This window comes from Danio rerio, chromosome 24, assembly GCF_049306965.1.
Source record: "Danio rerio strain Tuebingen ecotype United States chromosome 24, GRCz12tu, whole genome shotgun sequence".
NCBI lineage: Eukaryota > Metazoa > Chordata > Actinopteri > Cypriniformes > Danionidae > Danio > Danio rerio.
In genome coordinates, this window is record NC_133199.1 from 20716829 (window position 1) to 20732186 (window position 15358).

At 34.2% G+C, this 15358-nt stretch overlaps 1 protein-coding gene and 1 long non-coding RNA gene across 5 annotated transcripts in view; one reads left to right on the plus strand and one right to left on the minus strand.

Moving 5' to 3' along the window:
• The window catches only part of LOC141380661 (uncharacterized), a 146200-nt gene that overhangs the window by 129215 nt on the left and 1627 nt on the right, over positions 1-15358 (plus strand). The gene's annotated exons all lie outside the window — the stretch shown is intronic.
• mtrr (5-methyltetrahydrofolate-homocysteine methyltransferase reductase) overlaps positions 7867-15358 on the minus strand; it is a 49856-nt gene continuing 42364 nt past the window's right edge. For 3 of the 4 annotated variants that reach the window (XM_073940454.1, XM_005162621.5, XM_005162620.4), the window contains exons 14-15: positions 12591-12776; positions 8456-8856 (exon numbers count right to left, since the gene is read on the minus strand). In XM_073940454.1, coding sequence (XP_073796555.1) covers positions 8712-8856; positions 12591-12776 — 331 coding nt within the window. In that variant the 3' untranslated portion in view covers positions 8456-8711. Of the gene's footprint in view, positions 8857-12590; positions 12777-15358 lie in introns of all 4 variants that reach the window. The other variant, NM_001386530.1, reaches the window with a different exon arrangement.

Genomic DNA, 15358 nt, shown 5'->3' on the forward strand with positions numbered 1-15358 from the left:
GATATTTTCTTATTATATTATTTTACTTGGTCTGTATAGTCATGCAGACATTTGTTTGCATAGCAAGTAGTTGGACCATTTTCTGCCATTTTTTATTCCTAGTCATAGGCGACTGAATCATAAGTTCTAAGACAATCGCGAAAACAGGCGCACTTCCGCATTTTAGAATAAGGTCAATAAAATACATCTTAATATTTTATGTGATGTAAATACTTCAACATACTGATTAAATACAGATTTTGTGTTCGTGCACTTTAAGGTGATTAAGCTAATAACTAAAAACCTTGATTTGAGCCCTTTTCTTTGCACAACTGGTGACTAATCTCTTCTTTGAGTTCTTTTTTTAACTCTAGCACATTTATAGTAATAATTATAGGTTAGCGTATAACTGTGAGAAATCTGTAACTTCTTTTTTGTCAAGGTCTATGGAGATCATCAAGCCTTTTTTTCGGCACTTGGCAGAATTGAAGATGTCATTACCCTTCCCTTTACAGCAGCGATGAAATGTCAAACCTAACCAAATAATTTCCCAGAAATGGTCAACTATCATGGACATGGACATACTGCCCTGAAAGCTGCGGTGGGCTGAAGCAAAGGTTCCTCTAATGATAATCATTACCTCTAGCACACATCTTTCTGCTTCATTTAAGCTATTCTTAACAGGAAGATCTATCATAACCACCAGCACTCTCCGAGTTTGAGGCCTTCGTGATTTATTCAGATTACCATTTCACTTCTATAGACATAAAGGCACCTTGAACCTTTTTAATTAAGAGCGCCTAATTTAGAAGTAAACCCATCATTAATGCAGCACATTCATTATGGGATTCATTTGTGCCTTCGCAGCGCTGTCCTGAGAGTTATTCCCCAGTACACATGCAAATAATACTCGTAAACAAGCAGAGAGGCTCGTGGGAGAGAAAAGAAGAAAATTAAAATAAGACAAAAATGTGATGATTTAATCCCCTTGCCTTTTTGGATTTGTCTGTTTTTTAAATGGGTCAGCTAAATCAAACTTCACAGAGATTTTACTTTTACTGTGTTTGAAGGGAAATACCCATATATGCTGTTTGCATAAGGGTTTGTCTTAATCAGTTCTCTATAGTAAAAGAAATAGGACAAAAAAAAAACATATAAAAAAATTGTGTTCATCTTTGTTGCTGTCTTTGGCCCCATTTACACTAATACATTTAAGTTTTAAAACAGCGTTTTAAAATGAAAACGATCCGCGTTCACACTGGAATTTTGCGTTTCTGAACAACTCTCCATCCACACTATACCACTGAAAACGCACATCATGTGACCACACACACACACACAATGTCATGCACTGCAGTGATGAGAGCTGTGCAGGTCACACTGTTTATCAAGGATCTGCCGCTGAGTCTAATCTCACTATATTTGTTAAACGTGATATTTAATTTATCTTGTTGTCCATATCTAACAACATATTCCCTGATTTTGGTCTTTTGAATCTTATACTCGTCTTCAGGTAACGTGTTTTGGCTGAGCACAAAGATAAGTTATTAATTTATGTTACCACGAACACTAATGCCACACATTGACTGATTGCTTGCATTTATTTCCTATATTGTATAAACTTATTATACATTATACTGTTATAATGGCCATTATTGATTATTGAAACTGATATGCAGTGAAAGAGAGGGTATGTTTCATATTTTTTTTGAAAATGAAAGGAGGCATAACATTGATTTTGCTATCCAAGTACATAAAACTACCACATACATCACACGCATTCCATTTATCGCAACTTTTGTGTCTGGTATTTAAATAGTCAGCTGTTCAGCTGTTTCTACCGGCAGGTCGGAGAGGGACTGTCAGTTTTTTTTTTTTTTTTTAAATCCCACAACTGCGGTGATGAGGTAATAATACAACTGCTTCGCAAAACTTAGCAGTTCTAATTACTGATATAGCTTAATATTTGTTTTCACAGTATAAATGTATGTAGTTTTGGTGAAATAAAATATCTATTCAATAAAATGTGCATCATATAAATGTACATACATGCGATTTATTCAGAAAAACATCAATTATATATGATATAGCCAGTCACATCTGATTAATAGTTAAACCACAGTGAGTTCATTTGTCTAGCTTTTCATTTTATAGCTATATTCTAGCATGCTATGTCAGTTAGCTTTAGATTATAAATCTATTTTATTCCTATGAACATACCTAAGATGGCTGGAAGTGAACATATAGAGCATCTATTGTCCATTCCTGGAATGTTCTACTACTTTAGTGAGGCATATATGGAATTTCTGCCTAAGAGTGCCCAGTATGAATGAACTGTATTAAAGTGCCACAATGCCCGCATCATCCTATTTTGGAAAAATAAATAAATAAATCTCCCTCTATAGAAATTTGACATATTTTAACATATTTCTAGAGTATAGATCTTTATTTTTTATTTTTTTTTTGTACTATTTTTGATCAAATTTTTATTATATTAAAAATAGTAGTATCAAAATAGTATCAATATTTTGCAAGGTTTTGAATTTAAAAATGTCACTATCTTGACAAAACTACACCTCAGTTAATCCCCCTGTCCAATGAACATGTTTGTAGCTTTGTATCACATTGGCAAACAACTTACACTATAAAATAAATCATATCATCAGATTTGAAATTACATTTTCAAAAAACAGACACTGCGAATCAGGAGGTTTGGAGGCTCAAGAGGTATGATATGACTAGTGACAGACTGGTAAATAAGAAGTGAGTAATTTTTTAATTTTATTTTTTTATGTCGGGGGAGGGTGGTGACTTCTTTAGGGCTAATCCCCTTATCCCTTTCGACCCTAGCAACACCCCTGGTCTGAAAGCAAAACAAATTTCTAAATACATTGCTACTTAAAGTTTTCAAACGATGACAATCAGACTCCAGAAAGATTTAAGAATTCAAAACAATGTTAGAAACATGCTAAAATGTTTTAATATGTTGGAAACTAGTTCATGCTAATAATGTGTTAAACATGCAGGCACACCAATTCATTGTATCATTGTGATACATGGTAATAATAAATTAAAGCTAATTCACTTTAGCAACATGTATAGCAGGGCTGCTCAACTACTTCCTGCAGATCTACCTTCCTACAGAGTCCAGCTCCAAACCTTATCAAACATACCCTAACTAATCAATTAGGACCTGAACAGCACTTGATAATTACAGACAGGTGTGTTTGATATGGGTTGGAGCTAAAATTTGTAGGAAGGTAGATCTCCAGGAACAGGGTTGAGCACTATAGAAATGCTTTTACCATGTTAAAAGGCATGTTAACATTGTTATAACATCATAAAGTATAAATTTATTCTGCCAATACTCTTTTAACTTGTTAAATTTATGCTATCAATATGTTAATTTTTCCTAGCAATGTGCTAACCATGCTAAAAACATAATATACTTAGAAAGTGTTACAACTTTAACCTAGACATCCAGTTATTCATCTTCCTTTGCAGTAGCAAGCAACTAGCCTAGTACATGCTAACACCATGTTAAATCAGACAAAAATGCAGTGTGTTAAAATACCATATGCTAGAAACTAACACTTTTTTTTTAAAACATGCTAGTAACATGGTAATGAATCAAGCTAACAAAACGTCCTAAATGTTAATCAACATACTAGCATTGTGTTAAATGCTGTAGCAACATTGTTTGTTCATTTAATAATGTGATAAAATGTTTTTTTTTTTGTTTTGTTTTTAATGTGAGGGTAAATTTAGCAATGTGCAAAAACCTCAACACTCAAAAAAAGACTTTTACTGCTTATACCAACTACGTATTTAAAAAAGTTTCTAGGGACAACTTAATTGTTTTATGTTTAAACCACTTCAATTTGTTAAAAAAAAAAAGATTTAGTTATCGAGCCCCTATTTTCCATTTAAAAGGTGATATTTTGGCTTTTGGGGTCTCCAACAACATGCTGATATGCGTGCAAGGTCAAAAAACACTTTCATTGTCTTATAATATGCATTTATTTTTACCTAATTATCCCAGTGACTCCCATATGAATCATTCAATGATTCATTTGTTCCCAAACCCTACCTAGCACGAAGCTAATCTGTGCTGAATGGACCGATGACCTTGTCCATTGCGACTGGTCGACTGCGTTCAGCACGAGACAGAGAGAAATGCCCACCATGGCTACAGTATGAAGTAGCAGAAAGTATGAGAGAGCCCAATGCAGGAATGCAATAAAGCAATGCAGTTAAAGAACAGCATACTGCTCTACTCTTAAACCTTACCCCAAGTGATAACAACAACACACACTCAGTATTAATCCACACAGTGGCAAAAGTTGAACTATTTTGAAAATTGACCATGCTGGGCGTGTGAGGAACAGCTGATGGTGGCCATAGCAAATGCTAACAGCAGAGGATCACTAGCTCAGAAACGCACTGGGTAAAGGAAGAAGCACACGTCACGTTTTTAACATGGTTTTGGAGGCGATATGTGAATAGCCTCATACTGATTTAACCCAAGAGATACATTACAAGCACGCAGGGTGATTACAGCTTATAACAGACAATTAAACACATATTTTGCAAACTACACAAAATGAGGCAACAATTTTAATCACACATTACATGTTATTATCCAGATGAAGAAGAAACTGATCCATTTAAACTGTAAAAGTTACTTACAAGGTCCCTTTCAAAGTCTGACAAAGTCCCGTACAAAATAGTCTCTGCTGATTCTTCAATAGCAAATGGCCAGCAAATCCCACGTTGCAGCGTAGGTTATTGTATCAATTGTCAGAAAAATTGACCGGAACAAACACAGCAAGGTTGGCCACTGTGGTATTGTTGTGAATATGAACTTTAACCCTTTATTCTCAGCAGCCGAATATCCATCTGTCAGGGATCGTCATCTTCGCGTCATGATCAGTCTCGTGATCCCCCACGCCTCCGCTAGTGTTTGAAGTGAAAGCGCGTTATACAGGAACTACATATTTGATAATTTACTGTTTCAACATTGATGCAATCAAACAAAAGTTCCGACAACATGAATAAATTGTTTGAAAGCCAGCATTTTTTACAGCATACTTAAACATAATCTGCTAAATAATTTTTTTTTTCTAATTTAGTTTGTTTGTATCTCTTTCTTTCTACCTTATTTTAGGTTTAAGCTTACATTGCTTTTTTAAACATTCCGGTTTAAGCTAGTGAGGTTGGTTTTCGCTGGTATCTTACTTTACACAGGCTATAGGAAACAAGCTAAAGCCTTCTACTTCTTGCTAAAACTAAAACTTTAAATCTATATTGAAATTGAAATCTAAATCTTTTGTGAATCATTTTATTGGGTTTGTCTTGAATATTCATTTTAAAACATTCCTTTATTAATCTAGTCTTACATTAAACTCTGGAATAAATATGCACACATTATGTATCATTTTTTCGAGTCTGACTCAAAAGTGGGGTGTCAGTTGAGGGATTAAGCATTTAATCAGCACACCAGCATGAAGGATCATCTCACACTGTAATATCCGCTGAATATATAGCTTTAAACAATATTTTTAAAAGAATTAATATAGCGTTATGTTTTCAAATGAATAATCCAGTCATGTTAGAAGAGCAGCTTTTTTTTTCTTTTATTTCACTTTTGCTTTTTCTTTTAAACAAGATTACCATGGTTTTGTTTGCCATCATACTATCACTCACTGCGTCTACTCAAAGGCAATCTGATTGTCCCCATAAAATTTCAAGTGCTTGTTTTAAAATTTAAGCACCGCACTTATAAATTCATGACCGTCCCAAATCACAGCGCCATCATTACTCACTGCTGTTCAGAAAGAAAGCATGGAAGCCCTTTTCCCTCTCTGAGACAACATTTGTAATCAGTATAGGATCCCTAAATTCACAACTAATGTGAGATCTTAACGGGCCTGTGTTCATAACTTTATAACCTCACGAGGTGGAGGATTCTGCAATTATTCTTCCATGATTATGCTTTCTCATTAGCCCGCTGACCCTCTGGAGTGTTGACGTGAATCATTGCCTTCAAGAGTCCTCGTGCACAATCAGTGTTTACCAGACAGAAATCTCTCAAGTCTGTTCTTTAAGCAATAACACTTGAGACAAAAGTGGTCTAAAATGCATGTAAAGAAAGGTCAAAAGGATGATGATTAATGTCACCAAGCAAAGGGGGATTCAGAAAGAGAACTGAAATGTCACAAAACCTTTGTTTAAGCAAAATGTGATTTCAAAAACACTTGCACTTGGAGAAGACAGTCTGCGGTCAGCTGGTCATTTCTGGTCAAAATAAAACCATATAATAGTTACCACTAGTTATAGGGCAATGATCAGATTTACTTACATTTTGCACCAATTCAAACTAATGTTAGGATTTTTTTTAAACATCATTCTGTTCTAAAACACTAGGCATTTATCAGTGGTCATATTCAAAATGTAGAACATCTCAGATATTTTAGTAATAAATTTTTAAGTAAATTAGTTAGCAAAACTTCTATAGAAACACTTTTTGGCCTTATTTTAGTGACTTTTTTTTACTAAACATGTATTTTAAAAAAAATACATCGCCACATTCATTCCACTCACTTATTATTGTCATAGAGTTTGTGCTAAAGGGGTGGTCCACTGCGATATCATATTTTACATTTTGGTTGATGTGTAATGTAGCTGTGTGAACATAAACAACATCTCTGAATGTAATATGCTCAAAGTTCAATGCAAAGGGAGACATTAGCTTTAAAAAGTTAGCTTTGCAAAGCCTACAGTGAATGATGTTTGAGGACTACAAAAAAAATACATCCAGGTTAATGAGATCCTAAACCCTTCAGGTTACATGTACACGCATAAACCCTGTGCAAAGAAGGGGGCGTGGCCAGATGCGCTGTAATGTTATAGCAGAGAAAGCTAAAATGCCGTTCAAACATTGCTATTTTCACAGACCTTGTTTCAGTATTTGGGCTTTTAAAGGACATGAAACAAAGAAAGAAGTGCTTACAAATTAATTTTAATTATGTTCCAGAGAATTATAAAAAAGCTATAGCTCTAGCATTTGACAAAGGACAGCTTCCAAAATCTTTCCCAACTCAATGCTGGATTCGGCTAGAAACTCATTAAAGAAGGAGCAGTTTAACCATAAAAGAATAATCTGTGAATTGTGAGCCACAACCTGTGAATATTTTTATTTGTTAAAAATCACAGAATCACAGCACATTATGTTAGCTGACCATTCACAGCCTGTTAAGGTGGGCTTTCAGGGGAACTATGAAATATAAAAGTCATTTTCATGTTAGCTGAGTAGAAGTTTTTATAATTAAAGTAAGATATATGAAAAAATATCATGATTTGTTTTTACAAATGAAGCATGAGCACACATTGCTTTGCACCAACACAACGAAGCTTTAAAAATAGACTTTAGACCACCCTTTAAAATGTATTCTCAGAATTTATCTATTAATATATTCATAAGAAACTGAAAAAAGCATAAATGTCAGGACAAATGAAAACTTCTCCAAGACCCTGAACCCCCCACACAAACTCAATTTATGCAAATGCTGAATCTGAGTTGCATATAATGCGTGTTTGAAAATGTGACATGCACTAAAAACCTTTTCCCAATTTGTAATACATTTTTTTTGCCAAAATAAAAGCTTCAGTTTAACATTTGAAAGTAAAGAAATCAAAGAAATCATAAAGTCTTGCTTTGTAATTGTAACGCTATTACATAATGTTATTGCTACATAAATTGATCATTATAAACTACAGTTGTTAATGCTATTACTTTGATTACATTTTTATCATTTGTTTATTAATACTAATAATAATAATAATAAATACTAATTATAATTACAACAGAAATACAATTTTGTGTGTCTTCCAAATTTGTTCAGCTATTTTTGTAATGTTACAAATTTTACTAAAAATAACTAAAAAACACTGATTCCATTTTTTTTATGGTCAGTCAATTTTCACAAGCAGGTGTGTCTATGTTTTAGGAGCTTGTTATTATTGAATAATATTGACACTTTTTTGGTTTGCATTTTTTTTTGTCAAGTTAATTAAAGTTTTGGGGGTGTCAAAAAGTATTAAAAGAGTGGTTTTTAGAAAGGTTTGACAATATATTGGCAGTGAAATAAAAGACTTGCTATGTATCTTCATATTGATATAATTTCTGCTTATACCCAGGATCAATTTCAAACCAGAAAGGCAAAAATGTTTCTGGGAAGAAAATGAAAAAGTATCCTCTGTTATATAAAAAAACAATAGTCAGAGCTGGAGAACCCAGAAATGCTGCAGATGATCCTCAATTTGGCAGCTTTTGACAGTTTTCTCATCCAGTCTGTCATGTTTTGGTTTCTCGTGTCTAGCGTCCTCCTGGCTGCGGAGTCTGATGCATTATGCATATTTTACCTCAGCTGCATCTAAACTCTACAGAAACGATCTTCAAAGAATGAAACAGTCATGCAGTGCTCCTCTTTAATAATTGCATAAAAGGCACAGTTAAAACACTTCCACCAAACATATCTAATCCGACCATATCGAGCCTCAGATAATTCTCTAAATACTTGAAAAGAAGAGAAAAAATATTGAAAAGCAGGTTGTTAATGAGCTTGACTATCACTAAATGGCACCTGTGTCACAGATGTGAGCAAAAAAGTAGCTTGCACATCTGTCTGTGAATGTGATGCCGTTTGTTCGTGTAATTTATGTGTGCTTTCTCAACTCCAGATGTCCTGTAGATACCGCTTGTCCTCGCGAAGTCCTGCCACTATCTTCATTGCATCCAGTTTATCAAGCTGAAGTTCGTTTCCAATGATCTCCAGTAAAGTGTCATTCACGTCCTTTGCCATGTTCTTAGCATCCCTGTAAAATCATAAGATAAAGTTTAATTTCAGGTGAACAAAATGTGGCAGAGCAACCGAACAAAAGCCCCTTTCACACAGTAATACCAGTACATCTCAGTAAAATGACAATCAAAAACTTTACTGGTATTTTTCTTTTTAAATCTACTATTTACACAGGCAAGGACATTCCATAATGTTTCTGGAAAGCACCACTCACACATCCTTCAAAATAATGGTAAATTCTGACATTCTAACCCCCCCAAAAAAGTTTAAGTGGCTGTGTTTGTATTTGTTAACATGTAACTGTTTTTTGTGGGGTTTCTTGTATGTTGAAGGTTTAATATTTATTTGAAACATCCACATTCCTGCAGCAGCTTTTGTCTTTTTGGAAAGGTATTGTGAACAACTCTAATAAAGAGGTGTGGACACTTTCGCGTGTCGAGAGGTATGTGCTGCATGTTGTGAGACACTCTAAGCAATGGTGTTGTACGAAAATCTGACTCTGTAATTGACAAACTGCACTTCCCCTTCAGGTGCACCTCACACAGCTGAACGCAGCGGTTTATCACAAGCATTTTTTGATCTTTTTTTTCCCTCACAGTTGGCAATAAAGAAACATTGACTACGTTTACATGGACATCAGTAATCATTATTGGCCTTAATCTTATAAGACAATATGATTATGGTGTTTAAATGAGTTGCTTTTTGTATTTTCCTTTTATGATCCCATTTTACATGTTATAGCCAGAGACTAATATATATGGACGTAGTATCCATTATGTCACCCATAGGTGTCTTAACAGTGCAAAAGAAGCTACAAGTAGGCACGGCCAACCGTCACCATTTTGTTTGTGCATCATCGCACAGATTGCGAGATACCAAACAAGGGTAAAGAGACAAAGCTACACATGCATGCTGGCATTTTGCTTAGACAGACTTTTCTTTGGGAGAACGTTTAATACTGAATTACCTGCGACTCGTTTGTGTTCTGACCACATGTGCTTATTTGTAAACTATATCAATAACATGTTTAGTCCTTTAAAAACACTGTTGTAATATATTGAGCCACTAAACATTGTTCTTATGATGTTTTTCTTCAGGAGGGAAACGTGAATTCCTTCCAAACAACTAAAATATAGTCTGTTAGTAAATGCAAGGCTAACTATGAAATCCAGGCAGAACACTGTATGACAACGCTTCAGATGATGTTTTATATCTATATATATAGAAGCTGTTTTATAGCCTGCAGCTAATCAATCTGTCAGATTCTGGAGTGCATTACAGTTCTAAAGAAAATTTTAAATGATAAATTATCTTAAGTAAAAGAAATACATTTATAGAGATGGTGTAGAAGTATATAATTTCACTCACCTGGTAAATGGAGGCAACTTGAACGGTTTGTGAGCACAATTAAGTGTACATAGCATGCTATGGTATCTGATAATTGCAGGAAATAATTCCAAAAGGCAATTGACTATGTAAAGAACATTAAACAAAACAAAAATACAATGTATATGACGAGTTCAGCGGCTAATCCGCCAAAATCAGCTGAGGTGACGAGACAGCAGGTCTTAGCTGTCACTCAAGTGGCCACACCCTTAATTATTCAGACTTAATAAAAACAAAAAGGATTAGTTATAATCCCCCCTCATAGTTGTCATGAAGGGTAAAATTAGCTATATGAACCAAAACATCTTTTGAACCAGGCTGTAAACATGTATTTATTTGCTTTAAAAATGGTCAATATACCACTGCAATCAGAAATCATCTGGATTTCCTGAACCCAGCCCCCAAAGTTGTGTCAATAAATTGCAGTTTTAGTTACTCTTGCATTAACTTCCCGAGGGAGAGCAGAAGGTTGCCGCTTGGTTATAGCACATAATTAGATTATCGTCATTGCGTCACAATCCACATTTCCTCTGGAGTTTCATTTGGAGAAAATCCTATACGACGGAAATAGTTTGACTGTGGTGTTTACATGTCTGTATTGCACATCAATAATGCAAGTAAAATCAGCAAACTCCACATGTCTTCATTAGATTTCTGTTTAGTTTATGATCTTAGTCGGATTAATCAAATATCGCTGTCTATTTGGTATTCTCTTAATCAGATTATTGTCTTAATCGTATTAAAATCGGATTAGTGGTGTCCATGTGAACACACTCACTGTCATCAGAATGTTCTGATTGGCCCGAAGTAGACATTTCATGTCAGCTCATTCTGAACTTGTACGTGCTCATTTTACGTTCACACAAAAAAAATGCAGGAATTTACTGTTAATATTACAACTTCTCATTACGAAAAATGAAAAGGGTCTGTTCTCACATTATCTCTTTACAATTTACCGGTAATTTTCCAGAAAAAAAGTATACAGTCAACATTCAAAGTGAATCAAAAATGTTTTTCCAAAATTGTTTTAGGACAAGAATGGGTGTTATTTAAGAGCGGACTGGCAATCTAGCAGACCGAGTAGTTTGTAAACTTTTTGGGCCAGGCTGATCCTCCTATGATCTGATCAGCCCATGAACTGCTTAGTTCTATTTAATTAATTGACGATGCTGTGATCTGTAACGTTTTAAAAGTATGATTTTTTTTTTCAGACAGATCGGCCCATGTGACATAATCTGCAGCCCATTGTTTTTTTTCTTCATCGACATTAGGCTGACCCAATCAACAAACTCCTATTTTGTGCAGCGTGTATGGAGAACAGAAGCAGCGCGCAGACATTTGCTTTTTCACATGCAGTGGATTGTCGGCTGTCGAACAGATCACTCTAACTCTGTCTATTCCATCTAGTTACCTATCTATGCATCTATATAAATACACTTTGTATTTTTACTTTTCATCTGCAGAAAGTCCCACGGCAACTTTATCCCATGCTGTTTCCTTAACCTGCAACTCTTTATTTTACAAATTATATAGATCCTAAAGTGCTGTATGCTTCTCACTCTCTATGAGGTGTGTCATTCGTGTCTTTTCAAGTGTACTATTGCATGTCAGAAGACAATCACCTGTATATCATATCCTTTTGTTTTTGATTGTCAGGATGAAGGTTTATAGTTATAATAATATTTATACAATATAGTTTTGATGATACTTATACATGATCAAACTAGTATGCAACTTAAGCAAAGCTAATTCTGAAATTGTTTTAAATTTGGTTTTGTAGTTTGGGCCCAAATAAACTTGTTGGATTTTTTTAATTGTTTAAGTTAATTTGATTGACTAAATAAAATCTTTAAGCTATGTTTTTGTGTTTCACTGTTGAATTAAATTAAAATTTTGTCTCTGATATTTTGCTTTTATTATTTTATTTTGTTAATCAACATTAACTGTGTGCATCAGCAGGCAGTTTTTGTTGTTTAATATAGGCTCGTTCAAAACATAAAAGATAGACATCCAGTGTGGATTATCATTTTATTGTTATAATACTTTTTTTTGTTTGTTTGTAATTAGTCAACTCTCACTGTTTTTCTATATATGGCTTTTGTGCTTTTGCAGATTAGAAGTTGGTAAACATATTCAAGGGCGTGTACAGATGGGTAGCATTTTAACTGTATGTAGTGGGCCGCTCTGGCCCAAAATGCCAGAGCCATTTTTTTTTTTTTCGTCCCAGTCCAGCTCTGGTGTTATTCAATTAATTTAGGACAACTTTGATGAAAGTTGGTAATTTATTTCAAATGTTGACTACTGTATGCGTAAAAGGGGCTAATGATTGTTAAACAAAGCCTAAAAATGTGTTTTTGTACCCACCCACAGACATAAAGGCAGCCTTTGTCTTCCAGGAGAATTTTGGCAAGATTTTTAGCATGGAGGATCAAGTTATGCTGGACATATGTTGGTCTGTTAACGGTTTCCGCAGCATCGGGTTCATCTCTGGAGAAGCACACAATCAGATGGCTCAGGGTCCCATTATGCACAAATTTCTCCAGCTCCTCTCTGAAAATAAAAAAAAAGATGCTCTTACTACAATGTTTCATTGCTATTTCATCAGTCTGTGGTTGTTTTTTGCGGTGGTTAAACTAAACTTGCGCATTAAAACATACGAATGGTACAAATGGCAAATTAGATTCTCTGAGATTTTGCAGTGAAGTAGCAAACAATTGAGCTCATTAGTGTTGCATTTGAAACTCAGATTTTCGTCTCCCTCATCCATCTGGCAAGGAGTTTATAAAAACCTCAAGGCTATTGGTGTAAATTGCTTCTGTAGCAGCTTTTATTTTCTAGCTCCTCACACAAGTTTGGCTGCTTTTTCAACACAAAAAGAGAGATGGAAGAATGTGGTGTTAACAGACAGGGTCAAGCTCAAGGATTGAGACCCTTTTCTATATTGATTGCTCTGCTTGTCTGTCTCCTAAACTGTCCGCTTGCCAAAAGCCAGACAATATCACGTTTATGATTGTCTAATAGGAATAGCTTATTTTAAACTAGATATTTTGTTTTTATCTACTACACTCAAGTCTCTCAGTTTTGAAAACCAAAGGAGGAATTCTGTACTTGTCACTGTTTTTAATCCAATTACAATAATTGGGGCCTTTAAAGGCATAGTTCACCTAAAACAATTAAACTTTGCTGTTGAACTACTCAACTCAACTCACTTTCAGGTCTATCAAGAATCAATATATAGGTACATTTTTTTCTACATTACAAAACTAAAGAAGATTTTTATAGTTAATACTGGTCCTTGGTTAATTACAAAACCAACACACTGGCTTCTTGCACTTAGAGTCATAAAATTATATTTAGGCGAAACAAAATGAATGCCTATATCTTCCAAAGACACACTGAGGTCTCATGAAGCTAAACTACCAGTCTGTGCAAGAAATTCATTATTTACAACATGATTGCCTTTAATATCAACAACCTTGTCAAATGAGCACAACTAGGCCTGTCACAATAATCAATATATCGACTTATCGCGCAATACATGGACATGACCTCGATCATTTTTGGTGATGCAATATATATCACCCATACACAAAAACCAATTTAAGCAACATTTTAGTTTATTGCACAACCTCTCTATCTCTATTGGAGGTGTATATCTCCATCTCTAGTGGAGGAGTACGGGTAAAAAAACATTAGTATTTACTATAAATTATTATAGTATATTTTCATGTGAGTGCTTGACAACTGAAAACAGATCTGGTATCAGATATTGCAGCCTCTCTTACTTTTTACCTTACACTTTTTTGTTAACATTAATTATTATTTATTTGTTTAGGAGGATATACATTTCATATTCTGAATATAATGCCTAATTGTTAAATTGTTGAAATGACTATAATTAAACAAAATATTCTTAAAAATAAAATATTGTGTTTATCGCAATTTTAGTTTGATATATCATTTCAACAAAAAATAGATACCGCGACAGGCCTAAGCACAACACTTTATTCACAATAAAAAGGGAGGATGTGTGTACTTTGTAGTAAAATTGCATATGTGCTTTTTTCCAGATACTCCAACCTATATTTAATAAAGTAAAATTAGATTTGTATATGCACTTTTAATTGGAAAGCTTGCCTTTTCTTATATTTTCATAGTTATGCAACATATTTCGTATAATATTCAGCAGATTTATGTTGATAAAGGTTTCAGGACTGAAGCCGCTGATTAGTTGATAAAAAATGCTCAGCTTATAACACACATCAATCATGTCACTTTAAAAGTCCTCAACATATCATCAGGAGCCTTGGTTATTCATTTTTGTCTGTATATGTTTGGGTGAGGGCTCTCAATATGACAATTAAATTGCATTTATGAATGACTAACTAGACATTTCTGAAGAAAAAAACAAAGTAAATTAACAGCAAATGTTCATTTTTGGGCCAACTATCAACTAAAGCTTCAAAAAAAGAACTTAAAAGTATTAAAGTGTACCTGTGGACAAATAAATCTTCTTAAGTCGTAACTGCTGTGAGCAGATTATTGAGTTGTTTGTGCAGTGGATCAGTATGCTTTATAAAATAAATTGTTATTCAGCCTAAGGGTGATGCTCTAAAGTTGACTGATAAGTTTAAGGGCACACAACACACACAAAATATTATCTTAGAATTGCTTGAATGTAGTATTTTCTGTGAATGTTGTTTTTAAAGGAATGTGTGTGTGAAAGGAAAGCCATAAACAGAATAATATATAGTTATTTAGATGAGCATGTTTTAATATATACATATATTCCTATACATACAAACTAAAGTGAATATGAGAGTCTTTGATAAGTGGGTGAGTTTTAAACCTGATCCACTGGCAGCTCCATGCAGTTAAATTTTTCACCACATTGTAAAAATGTGATTGCTCGTGGGCTAGGATGTATGATGCAAGTATGATGATACAACTTGTTGAAGCCATTAATTAAATCTGAATAAATTCTGCTCAATATTCAAATAAAAATAATCCAGAAAAATGTAGAAAATATTTTAGTTGGACAATACCCCACCTGCCCTTAAAGAGGATTTGTGGCTCTCAGATGGTGAATATATGACAACATTGATGTAGCTTGCACAAAAATGAAAAACAAT